The 13,270-nt window shown below is 40.9% G+C and overlaps 1 protein-coding gene across 10 annotated transcripts in view; it reads left to right on the top strand.

The window, feature by feature from the left end:
* Positions 1-13,270, top strand: part of MYO9A (myosin IXA) — a 176,566-nt gene that overhangs the window by 85,985 nt on the left and 77,311 nt on the right. For all 10 annotated transcript variants that reach the window (XM_079953098.1, XM_079953106.1, XM_079953102.1 and 7 more), the window contains 10 exons: positions 1,297-1,372; positions 1,531-1,674; positions 2,573-2,612; positions 3,756-3,878; positions 5,466-5,546; positions 6,755-6,865; positions 7,902-8,024; positions 9,100-9,249; positions 10,575-10,894; positions 11,452-13,092. In XM_079953098.1, coding sequence (XP_079809224.1) covers positions 1,297-1,372; positions 1,531-1,674; positions 2,573-2,612; positions 3,756-3,878; positions 5,466-5,546; positions 6,755-6,865; positions 7,902-8,024; positions 9,100-9,249; positions 10,575-10,894; positions 11,452-13,092 — 2,809 coding nt within the window. The remainder of the gene's footprint in view (positions 1-1,296; positions 1,373-1,530; positions 1,675-2,572; positions 2,613-3,755; positions 3,879-5,465; positions 5,547-6,754; positions 6,866-7,901; positions 8,025-9,099; positions 9,250-10,574; positions 10,895-11,451; positions 13,093-13,270) is intronic.

The raw sequence follows: 13,270 nt of genomic DNA, 5'->3' as shown, positions 1-13,270 counted from the left end.
TACTATGACTGAAAGATTTATTATTATTTGCTCAGTTTTTTTTTGTGTGTTTTTTTTCTAATTAGGATATTTGTGGCCTTATTAAAAGCAATAAGTCTTGGCTTGACTTCTAGCCAAGTGTGTGGGGGTGTATAATATCTTATTTTTTGGTACTTCCCTTACACAAGGATATATCAAAGGGGAACAAACCAGTAAATTTATTTTGCAAATCTAGTTACCTAAAATTTGGGGTCATTCCATACCAGATGACTGGGTTCAAATGTTCCAAAATTGTTAAACCAATCTCATCTGCCCTTTATAAATCCAGTTTGAGGATACTGAGTGTTCTAAATGCTGAATATACATTATCAGCTAATCCTTAGAAAACCCTGTAGATTAGGTCAGTTCTGTATCTGATTTGTTATGACATGGTGGAGGAGGGAAATTGGAACCAAGAATTTCCTGATTCATTTCTTGTCCACTGTGCTACACCATCTCTGAATACCTATGTTAGGGTTAGTAATGCAGGTTAGAGCCCCCATAGTTTTGCATTTCAGATGAGACTTTGAGACCCACTTAAGGCAAGCCATGTTTGTGTTAAATTCTGCATAGTATGTTTTACAATAGAGGCTGTAGCTTTTAAGATGGAACAGCTAAGAAGTGTATCTTGTATTCAGTAAAATGTATTGAACCATGCTGGGCTTTTAAAAAGAAAATGCCCAGACCAAAATAGTGAACTTTGTTCCTGGTAGCTCTGCTACCAGGTTGGAGGTTGTCCAAGCACAGTATATAAGAAAGATTTCCAGTTAAGCTATTAATAGAATCCAGAGGCTTACCTCTGCACAAATTTGTGGTGTTCATATGGTCTGCATTGTTCTACTTTTATAAGGAGGAGAAAGCAGCTGACCAGAAAAGAACTTTTACAGATAATAATCTTATTGGAGGTGTGGCTCTTAGTTGCAATATTTTCCTCCTATAAAAGCTTTCCCCTTTGTGTTGTTTCTTGGATATAGAGATGTGCATCTTTTAAAAAATATATTTAAAATATGGCTTTATATGTAGGATTACAAGTAAATTTTGTGGCAAACGAGTTTAGGACATCTTTTCTTTATTTTAAGAGCTTAACTCAAATATATCATTATTACCAGCCATGGCTCCTCGTTTATGGTTCTTCTCTCCCTCCCCCCTCCCCCAGTTCCCAGCATGTACCATTTTCAGCACATGTTGCAGTCTGATTTTTCCCCCTCCCAAGCTGGTGCAGAGAATTTATCTAATGCTAAATAGAATGTTAATTTTTTTGTTGATATGCTGCCACAGGTATTGCCCGCAAACGTCCCAGAACACCACTTTCAGATCTGCAGGGAGTTAACACTATCAATGAGAAAAGTCAGCGGTAAGTCAGATTGTGTGATAAGTGTGACTGCTAGAGCAAGAGCTTTACATATGAAATTGTGACTTTGGAAAAGTTACCTTTTTACAAAACAAAACAAAACCCTGGTATATTCTTTGTGAAATCTAAGCAATAAAGTGTATTTGTTTCCCACATTGCAGTGATATGTATGGAGTTGGTTGGAATAGCAAGATGGGCGTGCGACAGAGCAAACTCTCCAGCCAAAGCAGTTTCCTCGACAAAGATGGGATATTTGTGAATTCAACTAACAGCAAACTCTTGGAGAGAGCCCATGGCATCCTCATGTTAGTTCATATTTGTTCTTTGTTACAAAGATAAATTGATCTCTAGGGATAGCAACAAACATGGGACAAGTTGGGGTAAGAGAGGTCTCTATTACCCATCAGCATTCATCACCCAAGGCACACAGATTTACAATTCAGAAATCCTCATAAGTGTATCTTAAATCTGGATGATGAGGTAGACTGCAGAACTGGGACACTATAAAATACATGGAAGCAACCTTTGAACTGTTCTAGTTCAATTACTCTCCTCTGGTCTTGGGAGCTGACCAGAGACTCTGATCGGTAGAGCCAGAGTTTTTATTATGAACATTTATTAAATTAAAAGGGGTTCCTGTGTTACACAAATCTCCTTTTAGGTATTTGTGAAAGTATTGTAATTACATCAATTATATTCTCTTTTATAATTTCCAAATACCCCTTCAAAGATGCAGCTGGAAGAATAAAGTATCTGAATTAATTGTCAAAGAATGTCTGCAGTTCTAAAGAAGCTTGTCACTAGGAGTTGAGTGGGTTTGAAAAAATATGTGTGAAACTTGTATTTTCAGTTCAGTATCTCTTCAAATGGATCAGGCATAGGCAAACTCCGGCCCTCCAGATATTTGGGACTACAATTCCCATCATCCTTAGCTAACAGGACTAGTGGTCAGGGATGATGGGAATTGTAATCCCAAACATCTGGAGGGCCGGAGTTTGCTATTCCTGAAACAGATGCACACACTTCCACAAGCAAGAGTGCGAGTGACCACATGAAACCAGCACTCACAATAGATTTGTTGACACTGCACTAGTACATGCTTTGCCATCACACCAGAAGCAAATGTTTTTCTCATGAAAGTTTACAAATTAGCATTAACATGTCCCTGCTGCTTTAATATGGATCTTTGTTGCTTCTTCCTAGGCGAAACAAGAACTTCAAAGCGAAGCCTAACCTTCCAAAGGTGAGAGTACTAGAGCTAAAGAACCTGAGCTAACATATTTAAACTAGATTAATTTCACAAATTATGCTGTTTTTTACAAGGCTATTCCTTTTTCATAAGAAAGCATACAGAAAGTGTACACTGTCCACGAACTCATAGTATGGTTTTCACCATGTGTACAATTGATGTACAGTGGTACCTCTAGTTATGAACTTAATTCGTTCCGGAGGTCCATTCTTAACCTGAAATTGTTCTTAACTAGAGGCGTGCTTTTGCTAATGGGGCCTCTTGCTGCCACTGTGCTGCCGGCACACGATTTCCGTTCTCATCCTGGGGCAAAGTTCTCAACTCGAGGTAACTCTTCCAGGTTAGTGGAGTTTATAACCTGAGGTGTTTGTAACTCGAGGTACCACTGTATTAATGTGATGTGCACATTTGCAAACCATATACAGTGGTACCTTGGGTTACATACGCTTCAGGTTACAGACTCCGCTAACCCAGAAATAGTACCTTGGGTTAAGAACTTTGCTTCAGGATGAGAACAGAAATTGTGCTCTAGTGGTGCGATGGCAGCAGAAGGCCCCATTAGCTAAAGTGGTGCTTCAGGTTAAGAACAGTTTCAGGTTAAGAACAGACCTCCGGAACGAATTAAGTACTTAACCCGAGGTACCACTGTAAACTGCTGTGAGCACCACAACCACAGAGATTGTGATGGCACGCCCACTCACTCCATATCAACTGTTAGGTTTTGAAAAAGGGGTTTTACTTTTTTCAAGTGGAGTGGGAGGCAGTGGATTATTTTTCTGGTGAATGCAACTGGGAATGCATGGGCCCTTCTTCAGCTATAATCCCCAGGAAGATCACTGCTCCCCCCCTCCCCGGCAACAATTAGAGAGGAGTAATTTCAGAGGCTTACATCTGGAGGGTAGAGATTTATTCTTTCCTCAATAGTTGAGACTCCCAAAAGTATACTTTGTGCTTCCAAACTGCAATTGGGCTTGAAAAAAGCCTTCTATTGGCTACAGTGGAAGCCTAATTTCAGAAGGGGGAGGGTGGGGCAGAGACCTGTGGGTACCATGCTCCACTGTTGGTTTCTTGCAAAGATTTGTGCTTATGTTGGTTCAAATTTCTCATAACCAAAGTTAGAATCTTTGTGTTTCTTAGCACTTGCTTGAAGTGAAATCGCTCAAGCACTTGACGAACCTAACTCTCCATGACCGTATCACAAAGTCTCTTCTCCACCTTCACAAGAAGAAGAAGCCTCCAAGCATCAGTGCCCAGTTCCAGGTAACTTACCATTGTTAATTTCATGAAGTTTAACTTAAGGAAAACCATGTAGAATATCTATTTCCAATGGAAATAAAATAGGGATACTAGATGGACTGGAATGTAGCCTACTGTTCATTTTAGGAAAAAACAACAAGAACAACAATTGGTTGCAGTTCCCATTTTCTTTATTATCCCAGGTTGTCCCATTCATTTTTACATCACAGTCTTTTTTTCTTTCTTTTGGCCAACTAGTAAATTCTCTAGTTCCCTCTGGGCATTTCCAGCCTTCTGTAAGTCAACTCAGTAACTGACTCGCATTAAAGAAAAGATTGTTGCAAGCCAAGCCATTTATGTATGGCTTAGATCTTCTTTAAAATCCCTTAGACATCAATCAGCCCTTTGGGGTCATAGCTACCATAACACAGTAGTAGAATATATGTGTTGTGTGCATCATGTATCGGCTTCACTCCTATTACCTCCATATTTTTTTTTAAAAAGTCAGAGGTAGCTCAACTGGGAAACAGAACTCTGATTCAGATCCTGAAAAGTTTCTGCCAGTCAGTGTAGACAATACCAGGCTAGACTGATTAATTGTCAGATGTGATATACAGTAAGTCAAACTGATATGATTATATGACTTTATACTTTGCATAGGCTGTGACTGCTAACTCCACAGATGCCCATATGAGTCCTTAATAAAGTTCAGGACATAAATTGTATGTCAGTTTGAAATTTTTGAACAGTATAGTAATTACCCATATACTTTCTGCCAAAGCTGTTTTAATTTCAGCAGTACTATGCTCTCTAAATAGCTTTAAGTAGTTTTCTAACCTCCTTTAATTAAAAGCCTTTATTTATTTATTTATTTATTTATTTATTTATTTATTTCAGTGCTGAATCACAATAGTCTATAAGCAGTGTACACTAGACACAATACGATAAGTCAAAAAATTATCTAACTGACACTAGTCCAGGGCCTTCTCAGCATTTCCAAGTCAGACATTACAGAAAAATAGAGTTGGCTATCATCAGCATACCATTGACACTTTGCTCCCAAATGGCTTCATGTAGATGTTAAATAGCATTGGAGACATTATAGTGCCCTTTGGCACCCTTTAATTCAAAAGCCAAGTGGTTCAGGTATGCTCATCCAGAGCTGTCTTCTGAAACTGTCCCTGGTGATAGTCTGTCCCCATCAACAGTCTAACCGCAGAATTTCCACAAGCTGGAGCCTATGGTCCAGGCCTATAGGTAAGCTGAACACCTTGTCTCTTAAGTAGATAAATGAAGCTGAATTTTGAATAAAATATGCAGCATTCCAGAAGGAGAACTGCTGAGGGACATGTATGCTATTGTTCTGACCAGTAACATGCTTTTGAAGATTTACATATATGTACTTAATGCCATTATTATGCATTGTATAGCAAAGCCATTTTCATGTCTTTGAATGTCTACAATAAGAAGCAATATTATCACAATTTCTATTTCATATGTGTGTTAAATTACAGTTTAAAAATAGCATAAGGAGAGGTTTGGCAACATGTTATTTTCTTACCAAAATAATTGTTGCAGAAGCCAACTCCATAATTTTATTTTCCACTTTAGGCATCGCTTACCAAATTGATGGAGACCCTTGGCCAAGCAGAACCCTATTTTGTCAAGTGCATTCGCTCCAATGCTGACAAGGTAAGTGCCTCTCCAATCCCAAGTAATCCACAATGAAAATCAGTTTTGCTGGACTGTTACAGCCAATCCAAATAACTTGATTATACTAGCAATTGGCCATGACAAATCTGAATAAAAAAATAAATAAATGTAAAGGGGTGCCGTGCCCTTTTGATCTTTCAGATCAACATAGCAATAATCCTCAATACCATCCTGCTATACATCAGGAACAAGGATTCAGCTAGCAGTGGGGTAGGTGAGCTGTGCCCATATAGTTTCAAATAGTACCTGTGTAGACCAGTCTGAAAACTCAGGACACAGATTTTCACAGCCTTCTAGTGGCTATGGTGACTCATTTTCCAGAAGTAATGTATTTAGTGTTAACTCTGGAAGTGTATACTCAATTCTGACCAAACCAAGCCTTGCAAAGTCCATACACTAAATATACTGTATTACTTCTGGTAAATGAGCCACCATAGCAGCTAGAGGGCTGTGAAAAATTGTCATCTTGGGGTCCCATGCCAAAGAGGACAGTGCTTTTTTTCTAGAGAAATAGGTGCTGGTACTCACCATGAAGTTGTTAGAGTAAGTGCCACACTTTTTAATAACAAAAGAGGTGCCGGTACTGCATACCATTGAGTACCTCCCCCCCTTTTAAAAATAAGCACTGAATATATCTCTCCATACCATTCGCCTTGGCAGGCTGAAATCTAGGATTCCTATGCCTCCCCAGGGATTGGGGACTAGATAAACAGACAGCTGATATTTCCTATCTAACTGCATTCTCTGGGGCTTGGGGGATATCCTGAAGAAGGCCTTTGACCAAGGACCAAGTTGCCCCAGTATCTGTGGAAGAGCCTTATTTAGGTGCCCAGACTGTTCTCTGTCTCCACTGGACTTCTCCCCTTTTTCTACTCTCTTAGGCTTTTTACATCCTCCCTGTCCCCATACCCTTTGTTCTGCCTGAGGTACGGCAGCTGGGCTCCTTCCCTTCCATCAGGAGCATGACTGAGAGTGCTCCACCCTTCCTTTTCCCAAGTGGAGCCTCCTTAGAGGCCATTGCCTGGTTGATGCTGGTGGTGTAGACTGGGATCTATTTAAAGGGCAGCCATCAGCAAAGGACCGGTGAGCCCTGGTAGTCAACAAAGTCATCCATGAAAACTTGCTTACCTGGATGAACTTGCAGTCAATGTGTAACTGTTTGGCCCTTGTATGTTTTGTTTTTTCAGCTTCCCCTGAGGTTCAGCGACAACCAGGTGCTTAGACAGCTGCGGTACACAGGGATGCGAGAGACAGTGCGCATACGACAGTCAGGATATAGTTCCAAATACACCTTCAAGGTTAGATTATTTGAATCTCCCAAAAAAGTTTTGGTGAAGTGGACTCCAAGGCACTATGGTCAGTTGGGCAATTCCTTGATTTAAATGTAGGTGAATACATAAGTGTATGGAAAGTATTATTTCTGCAGCTAAAAATGATGCAACTGGCAGAACAAATAGCCATGTCAAATTAGGGCTTGCAAGCATGCAGAGATGTGGCTGGGAATATTCATTGTGAGCTCCAGCTGCTATCTGGCAAGGACTGAGAAGTAAATAGAAAATCAGTGAAGGAAAGGAGGGACCATGGGATGCTGTAGAAACACTGTGCAGGAAATAGTGATATTTGTGTAAAACATATTTGTGAATTATTATACTTTTACAAAACACATTTCCAAATCAACATGTTAGTTAAAGGAAAGGTCAACCATATTCCTGCTACACTAGTGTTATGCATCCCGGTGTCACATTTTTCATACAGCCACCAGAACAATGTGGCTGGGGAGAGCTTAATATTGATCCCTGCCCCACCCCACCCCCAGCTTTCATGCCTTTCTGATTAATTCAGTTGTGTAAACTAGAGAGCTTTGAATATAATAGGCAATTAAAACTGTTACTTTTCAGTATCCACAATGACAGCCCTTTTCAGAATTGCTATGTTTATTTATTGATTATGCATTTAGAACATTTGTAGTCCACTTGTCAGCTGAAAAACCTCCCAGAGCTGCTTGCATACAATCACTTAAAACAAAGCAGTCCCTTCAGGCGTATGATTTAAAAAAGCATGACACACCAGAGAAAGGGGACACAGAAGGAAGAGGGAAAAAGCAAACTCAGGCACCAGTTCCTAAATAGTAGTTCTTGTAATGCTCAGCCAACATAGAAACAGCTCAGGGCAGAAGCTAGTCTTTCAGCAGAGCTGGTGGAATGATCCCTGTTTCTCATCTCATCTACTAAGGCAGCCTGAATTTCCATAGATACAGAGTTGACTTCAATGAACTTTCAGAGTAAAATGACAAACTGTGTTAAATAACATGCAGAGGTATGCCTAATTTTTCAGGAGTTCGTGGATCATTTTCATGTACTTCTGCCAAGAGGCATGATACCATCCAAGGAGAATATCCAAGAATTCTTAAGGAAAACAAAGACCAACCCTGACAATTATCAAGTGGGACGAACAATGGTACGTTCAAAGCCTCGTTTCCCTTTTGCTCCCTGACACAATATTAAAATACATTTGTCCCTTTCTAGTATTATTTATGGGTGTACCCTGCTGCCATAGTGGTGTTTATCAGATATACAGTGACCCATTTAGCATGTATTGATAGCATAGACCACGGCTTATCAGTAACAAGCAAATGTATGGGCTCCCAGAGAGGAGATTTGGGGTTTTTGCTCCTTGCCAGTCATTTTGCTGCTTCTCTGAGCTAAGCTTTAGTTTGGCTCAACATGTTGTCCAGACCTGAGCTCATAGCTTAGCTTTCTGCAGACAAACCACACACTATAACAAAGGTTTGTCCTATGATTTACAGCTTGTGGTTTGTTGGGGAGAGCTAAACCATGAACCCAGACTGGGACAGCATACTAAGTCAAACTGTGACATAGTTTAGCTCGGTGCAGTCCATCAGCAAAATGAGCAGGGGGGGGGGAGCAAAGTAGCCACAATTTTAGTGTTGCATGTAAATAAGACAATGTCTGGTAGAACTCAAAATTACAACTCCCCAAGACTTTTTTTGCCACACCAAAGTTGCCCCAGACTCTAGAATGAGGCAACTCACCTTTCAGTTCATTTTCAAGTACGTGAACATCAGTTGGAATTTATTTCTGAAGGAGGGGAGAGAAAGATTCTGAAGTAAATGTGACCCTTATTTTATTTAAAAGGCATTTTGTGGATTTGCTTCACTGTGTGTCTTAAAAAATAATAAAATAAAATAAAATAAATTATTTAAATTTGTGGTGATTCCCTCATCCCCTTCATTATTTTTTTTTAAAGTATTCAGGCTGCAGACTTGAGGTAAAACCCCCCAAAAAAGTTCATAAGATTCCATATGTTCAGCCAGTTGTTTCCCTGGATGAATATTCAGGCTCTTTTTCCCTTGCGAGTGCCAAGATTGGTGGGCAGAACAGGTTCTTCCTTTGTTTTGTTACTTACACCATTGCAATTATTTTGCAGAAATCTTTATATGTGCCTGGTGGGGAACTGACAGTAATTTGTTCATTAATAAATAGGCATTTATTATTGCTCTCCACATTGTTAGGTTTTCATGAAAGAGCAGGGACGTCAGCTTCTACAGGGCCTGCTGCATGAGGAGGTGTTGCGAAGGATCACTCTGTTGCAGAGCTGGTTCCGCACTATGCTCTACAGGAGGCAGTTCCTGAATTTGAAGCAGGCTGCTGTGGTCATACAGGTGGGTGTCAACAGTGTGATTTCCAGTAATTTCAGACATTTAGCATGCCTGACGTTTATCTCAAGACAAAAGCTGTTTCTTTTATGTTACATATAGGCCTGGTTTGTACATAACACTAAGCCAAACCATGCCTTCCTTTGCACAAGCAAATGTGTACACTCCCAGAGAGGAGATTGTGAATGCTTTGCTTCTCCTCAGTCATTTTGTTGCAGCACTGTGCTGATTTTGAACAAAGACTTGGGGTTAAACTCGCTCCAGACAAACTGCAAACAGTAACCAAGGTTTAGCCTATGGTTTGCAGCTCATGATTTCTCTAAACCACGAACCTGGGTTTGGACAACACACAGCCAGACTTAGCACAGCACAGTGCAGCAGTAAGATAATCAAAGGAGGAACAAAGTGATCACAATCTCCACCCCAGATTTTGCTCATTTGCACAAAGCCATGGTTTGGATGACACACTAAACCAGAGCTTTCCAAACCGTCCATGTTGCTGACAAACTTTTTAGATATGCATCATTTTGTGACATAGTAATTCAGTTTTGCCAGCACACCGGAGGTTAAACTAACTCCTTATAAGAGCATTCGTGTGACATACTGCACGATCATTCGTGCGACATACTGCACACTGCAGCTGACACACTAACGTGTCACGACACACTGTTTGGAAAGCTCTGCACTAAACCAAACCATGGCTTGGCTCAGTGCAGCGCAGCAGCAGAACCACTGAGGGGAAGCAGAGACCACAATCTCTTATCTAGGAACATGCTCATTCACACTAAACCATGGTTTGGCTTAGTGTTGTGTGGAAATGAGGGCATAGTTATGTGCAGAACAGTGGCATTGTAATAACAAGGAATGTGGAAGTTTAATACATAGTAAGGCATATGTCAGTATATTTATGCACAGTTAAGAAAATTATTTTCATATCATGTGTATATCTTTACTAACACTAAAAGTCCCTTCTCAATTTCATTCATACCACAAAGTATTTGTCCAGGTTATTATTGAAAAACATGATTGCTCTCTCTTTTGCTTTGTCTTCTGTCATCTTAAATGTCAGTAAAACACCAGCTTTAAAAATGCTTGCACCTCATCATTTTAAAACTTTTTTCCCCCGTGAGTACAGATTAGTCATCCACAAGAATAAGAAAATGGCTGTTCAGCCTTTCTTCTTCATTCAATACCACTTGGTCTTATTAGCAGGCGAAATTGTGGTTATGCTACTGGATCTTTGTTAGATATTGTTTTCAAGGATTTTTCTTTTAAGGGAATCTGACACAGTATGGAGTAGTGGAAAATATTTTCTCTCACTCTTCCCATAGCAATACTGGCGTAGTTACCAAAGAAGAAAGCAAGCTGAGGAAGAAGAGTCCCTAAACAATTCCATCTGTTTAGGCAAGGCAGCAGTTGTTCTTCAGGCCTACTGGCGAGGCTTTGTGGCAAGGAGAAGATTTCAGCAGATGCGGGTGGCTGGCTTCATTATCCAGAGCTACTGGCGGGAATGCTTGAGGCACCGGAATGCTGCAGCTACCATCGTCCAGGCAAAATGGCGAAGCTACCACACCAGAAGTGTCTACAGGGCCAAGAGAAACAAAGTAATTTTGTTGCAAGCAGCGTATAGAGGATACAAAGCAAGGCAGAGGTAATACTTGTGCCCTTCATGGGAGGACAAAAGTGCGTGTAAATCAGGAGTTCCCAAAGTAGCCAATATTGACCACTTGAAGTGCAGCAGGTGAATAAAGACCAAGGGATTGAAAGGGAGTAGAAAAGGGCCAAGGGGTGTAAAGAAGTTTCAGTGGAATGCTGCGGAAATTTTAATTAGGAACAATGAGCTCAGAAATAAAGGGAATAAAGGGTTAATTAAGATGCAAACTTAATTTGGCTTACAGCATGGTTTTCATACTTGTTAAAGCCCATCACACCCATCTCATCTCTTCTCAGGTATAGTATTGTTATTAATTTCACTTTTCTTTCTTACTTTTACATTTTATTGTTGCTAGTAATGGTGATTGACTTAATAATCTTGCCATATTGCTAGAGGAACAAGCTTGGAAGAAAAAGGAAAGCCTCATAGAATTGTAGATTTGGAAAGTACCCCAAGGGTCATCTAATCCAAAGCCTTGCAATGCTTTAAAGAGAAGGGTGATAGATTTGCAAAAAATAATTCTAAAATCTCTTTTTTCTTTCTTTTTAAAAAAGGTTGAGGATTTTAAAGGAGCAAAGCTTAAGAGAGGCTCCATTGAGGAATGGACTGGCAGTTAAAGAAGAGGGTGGACTTGCACTAGGGGACAACCTGGATATTACAGGTTCAGATCCTTCTGAATGGGAGGATCGTTCATTTGAAGAGCGAGTGAAAGCTGTGGAAGAACATAAGTCAGTGATTGAAAACAGAGTGGGTCAGATTGATCCCTTGGATAATTCTGAGGCTTTATTGTACAAACACTATGAGAGAGCCAACAGCCAGAGTGGAGAGAGCATAGATGAGCAAGTTCTTGTGAGAGAGAGACCCAAGTCATTGGAAGACCTCAACCAGAAGAAAGGAGTTCGTGCAAAGCGAGAGAGCCGGCGGATGCGTGAATTGGAACAGGAAATATTTAGTTTGGAATTGCTTAAGGTTCGGTCCACTGGTGGGGCTTCTCCCTCAGAAGAGCATCAGTGGTCACCAGAGATTATTTCTGAAGACACGCAATCTCCTAGGGGAACTCCAGAGAGTGAAAGCTCTCAGGGAAGTCTAGAGATGCTGAGCCATGAAGACACTCAGAAGGGCAAGCAGGACCCAACCTTGCCGCACGAGCCTGTTCCCAGAAACTCGTTACCAAACAGCCCTAAATCTGACAGTGTTAAATGCATCCCCATCCTTGATGCAGATGTAAATAGAAATGTGTTGGGTGGAAAAAGTTTGGCCTCAAGCTCTGAATTACCAGAGTGCCTTGCTGCTAAAGATGGGTCAGTTTGCGATTCTCAAGGCGTTGTCTACAACTTGCACACAAGAGAGCCACTCATTTCAAGCAGCCTACCTACATTTTACCTGCCGCCACAGGACAGTCTCAGAGCTGGCCAGTCAGTTATAGAGAACAATTTAAGGAACAAGCGAATGGAAATAGGGGGGAAGTTCTTGTTCCCAGAAGCCAAGCATACCACTGACCTGGACGGGGCAGGGCAGAGCAGAACCTTTCATGGGGAATGTCAGCCTTCCTTCAGAGGACAAGAAGGCCCTGCTTCAGAAATGCTATCTTCAGATCCAGTTATCAAGAAGCTGGAGAAGTTAAATGTGGAGAAGGAAGAGCGCCAGAAACAAAAGCAACTGCAGAACGAGAAAGAAATGATGGAGCAGATTCGACAGCAGAAGGAAATTTTGGGGAAGCAGCGTAAAGTTTTTGAGCAGCAGAACAGGGTCAGGGAGTCCTCTCAAGGAGCCTCTATCAGGTCACCAAAGAAAACGGACAAGCCTCAATCTCTCCTCATTGGGAGTCCCCAGAGCAAAGAGGAGCCTTGTCTTACAACACGTGCAGGGCCCACTTCAACGGTAGATATTAAAGGTCTTACTGTCACAACAAAAAGAAGCCCACCTGCTTGCCAGAAGACCCAGAAAGAAAAGACTATCATCATGATCCTGGAACGAAAGGAAGACAAGACCCCAGTTGTTCAGCAGTCTGCTGGAGAAGATCAGTTAAACTTGCAAGTGGCTGCTGGATCTCAAGAAGGCTCGAGCAATCTGCCTGCAAGAGAAAAACGGTTCAGGTTGCCCCGAATTCCTCGCCAGGGTACTGAAAGCTCTTCTAATGAAACTAGAGGTGGTTCTATTTTCTTTACCCCAAAGGATAGTCATGTGGGTCTTAAGTGAGTATGATGTTGCAGTATTTCTATTTCATTTTCACTTTCACAAGGCCTGAGCCCTCCTAGAAATATTAACTGCTTGGAGGAAAACCAAAGGATTCTTCCCCCAGAAAAATCATGCACAGGAAAAATTCAAACATCAAAATGGCATTTGTTTCTTTTGTTTACTATGTGGTGTTCC

Source organism: Podarcis cretensis, assembly GCF_951804945.1.
Source record: "Podarcis cretensis genome assembly, chromosome: 14".
NCBI lineage: Eukaryota > Metazoa > Chordata > Lepidosauria > Squamata > Lacertidae > Podarcis > Podarcis cretensis.
The sequence above is the reverse complement of the archived record's forward strand: the minus strand, read 5'-3'. Positions and strand labels throughout refer to the sequence as shown.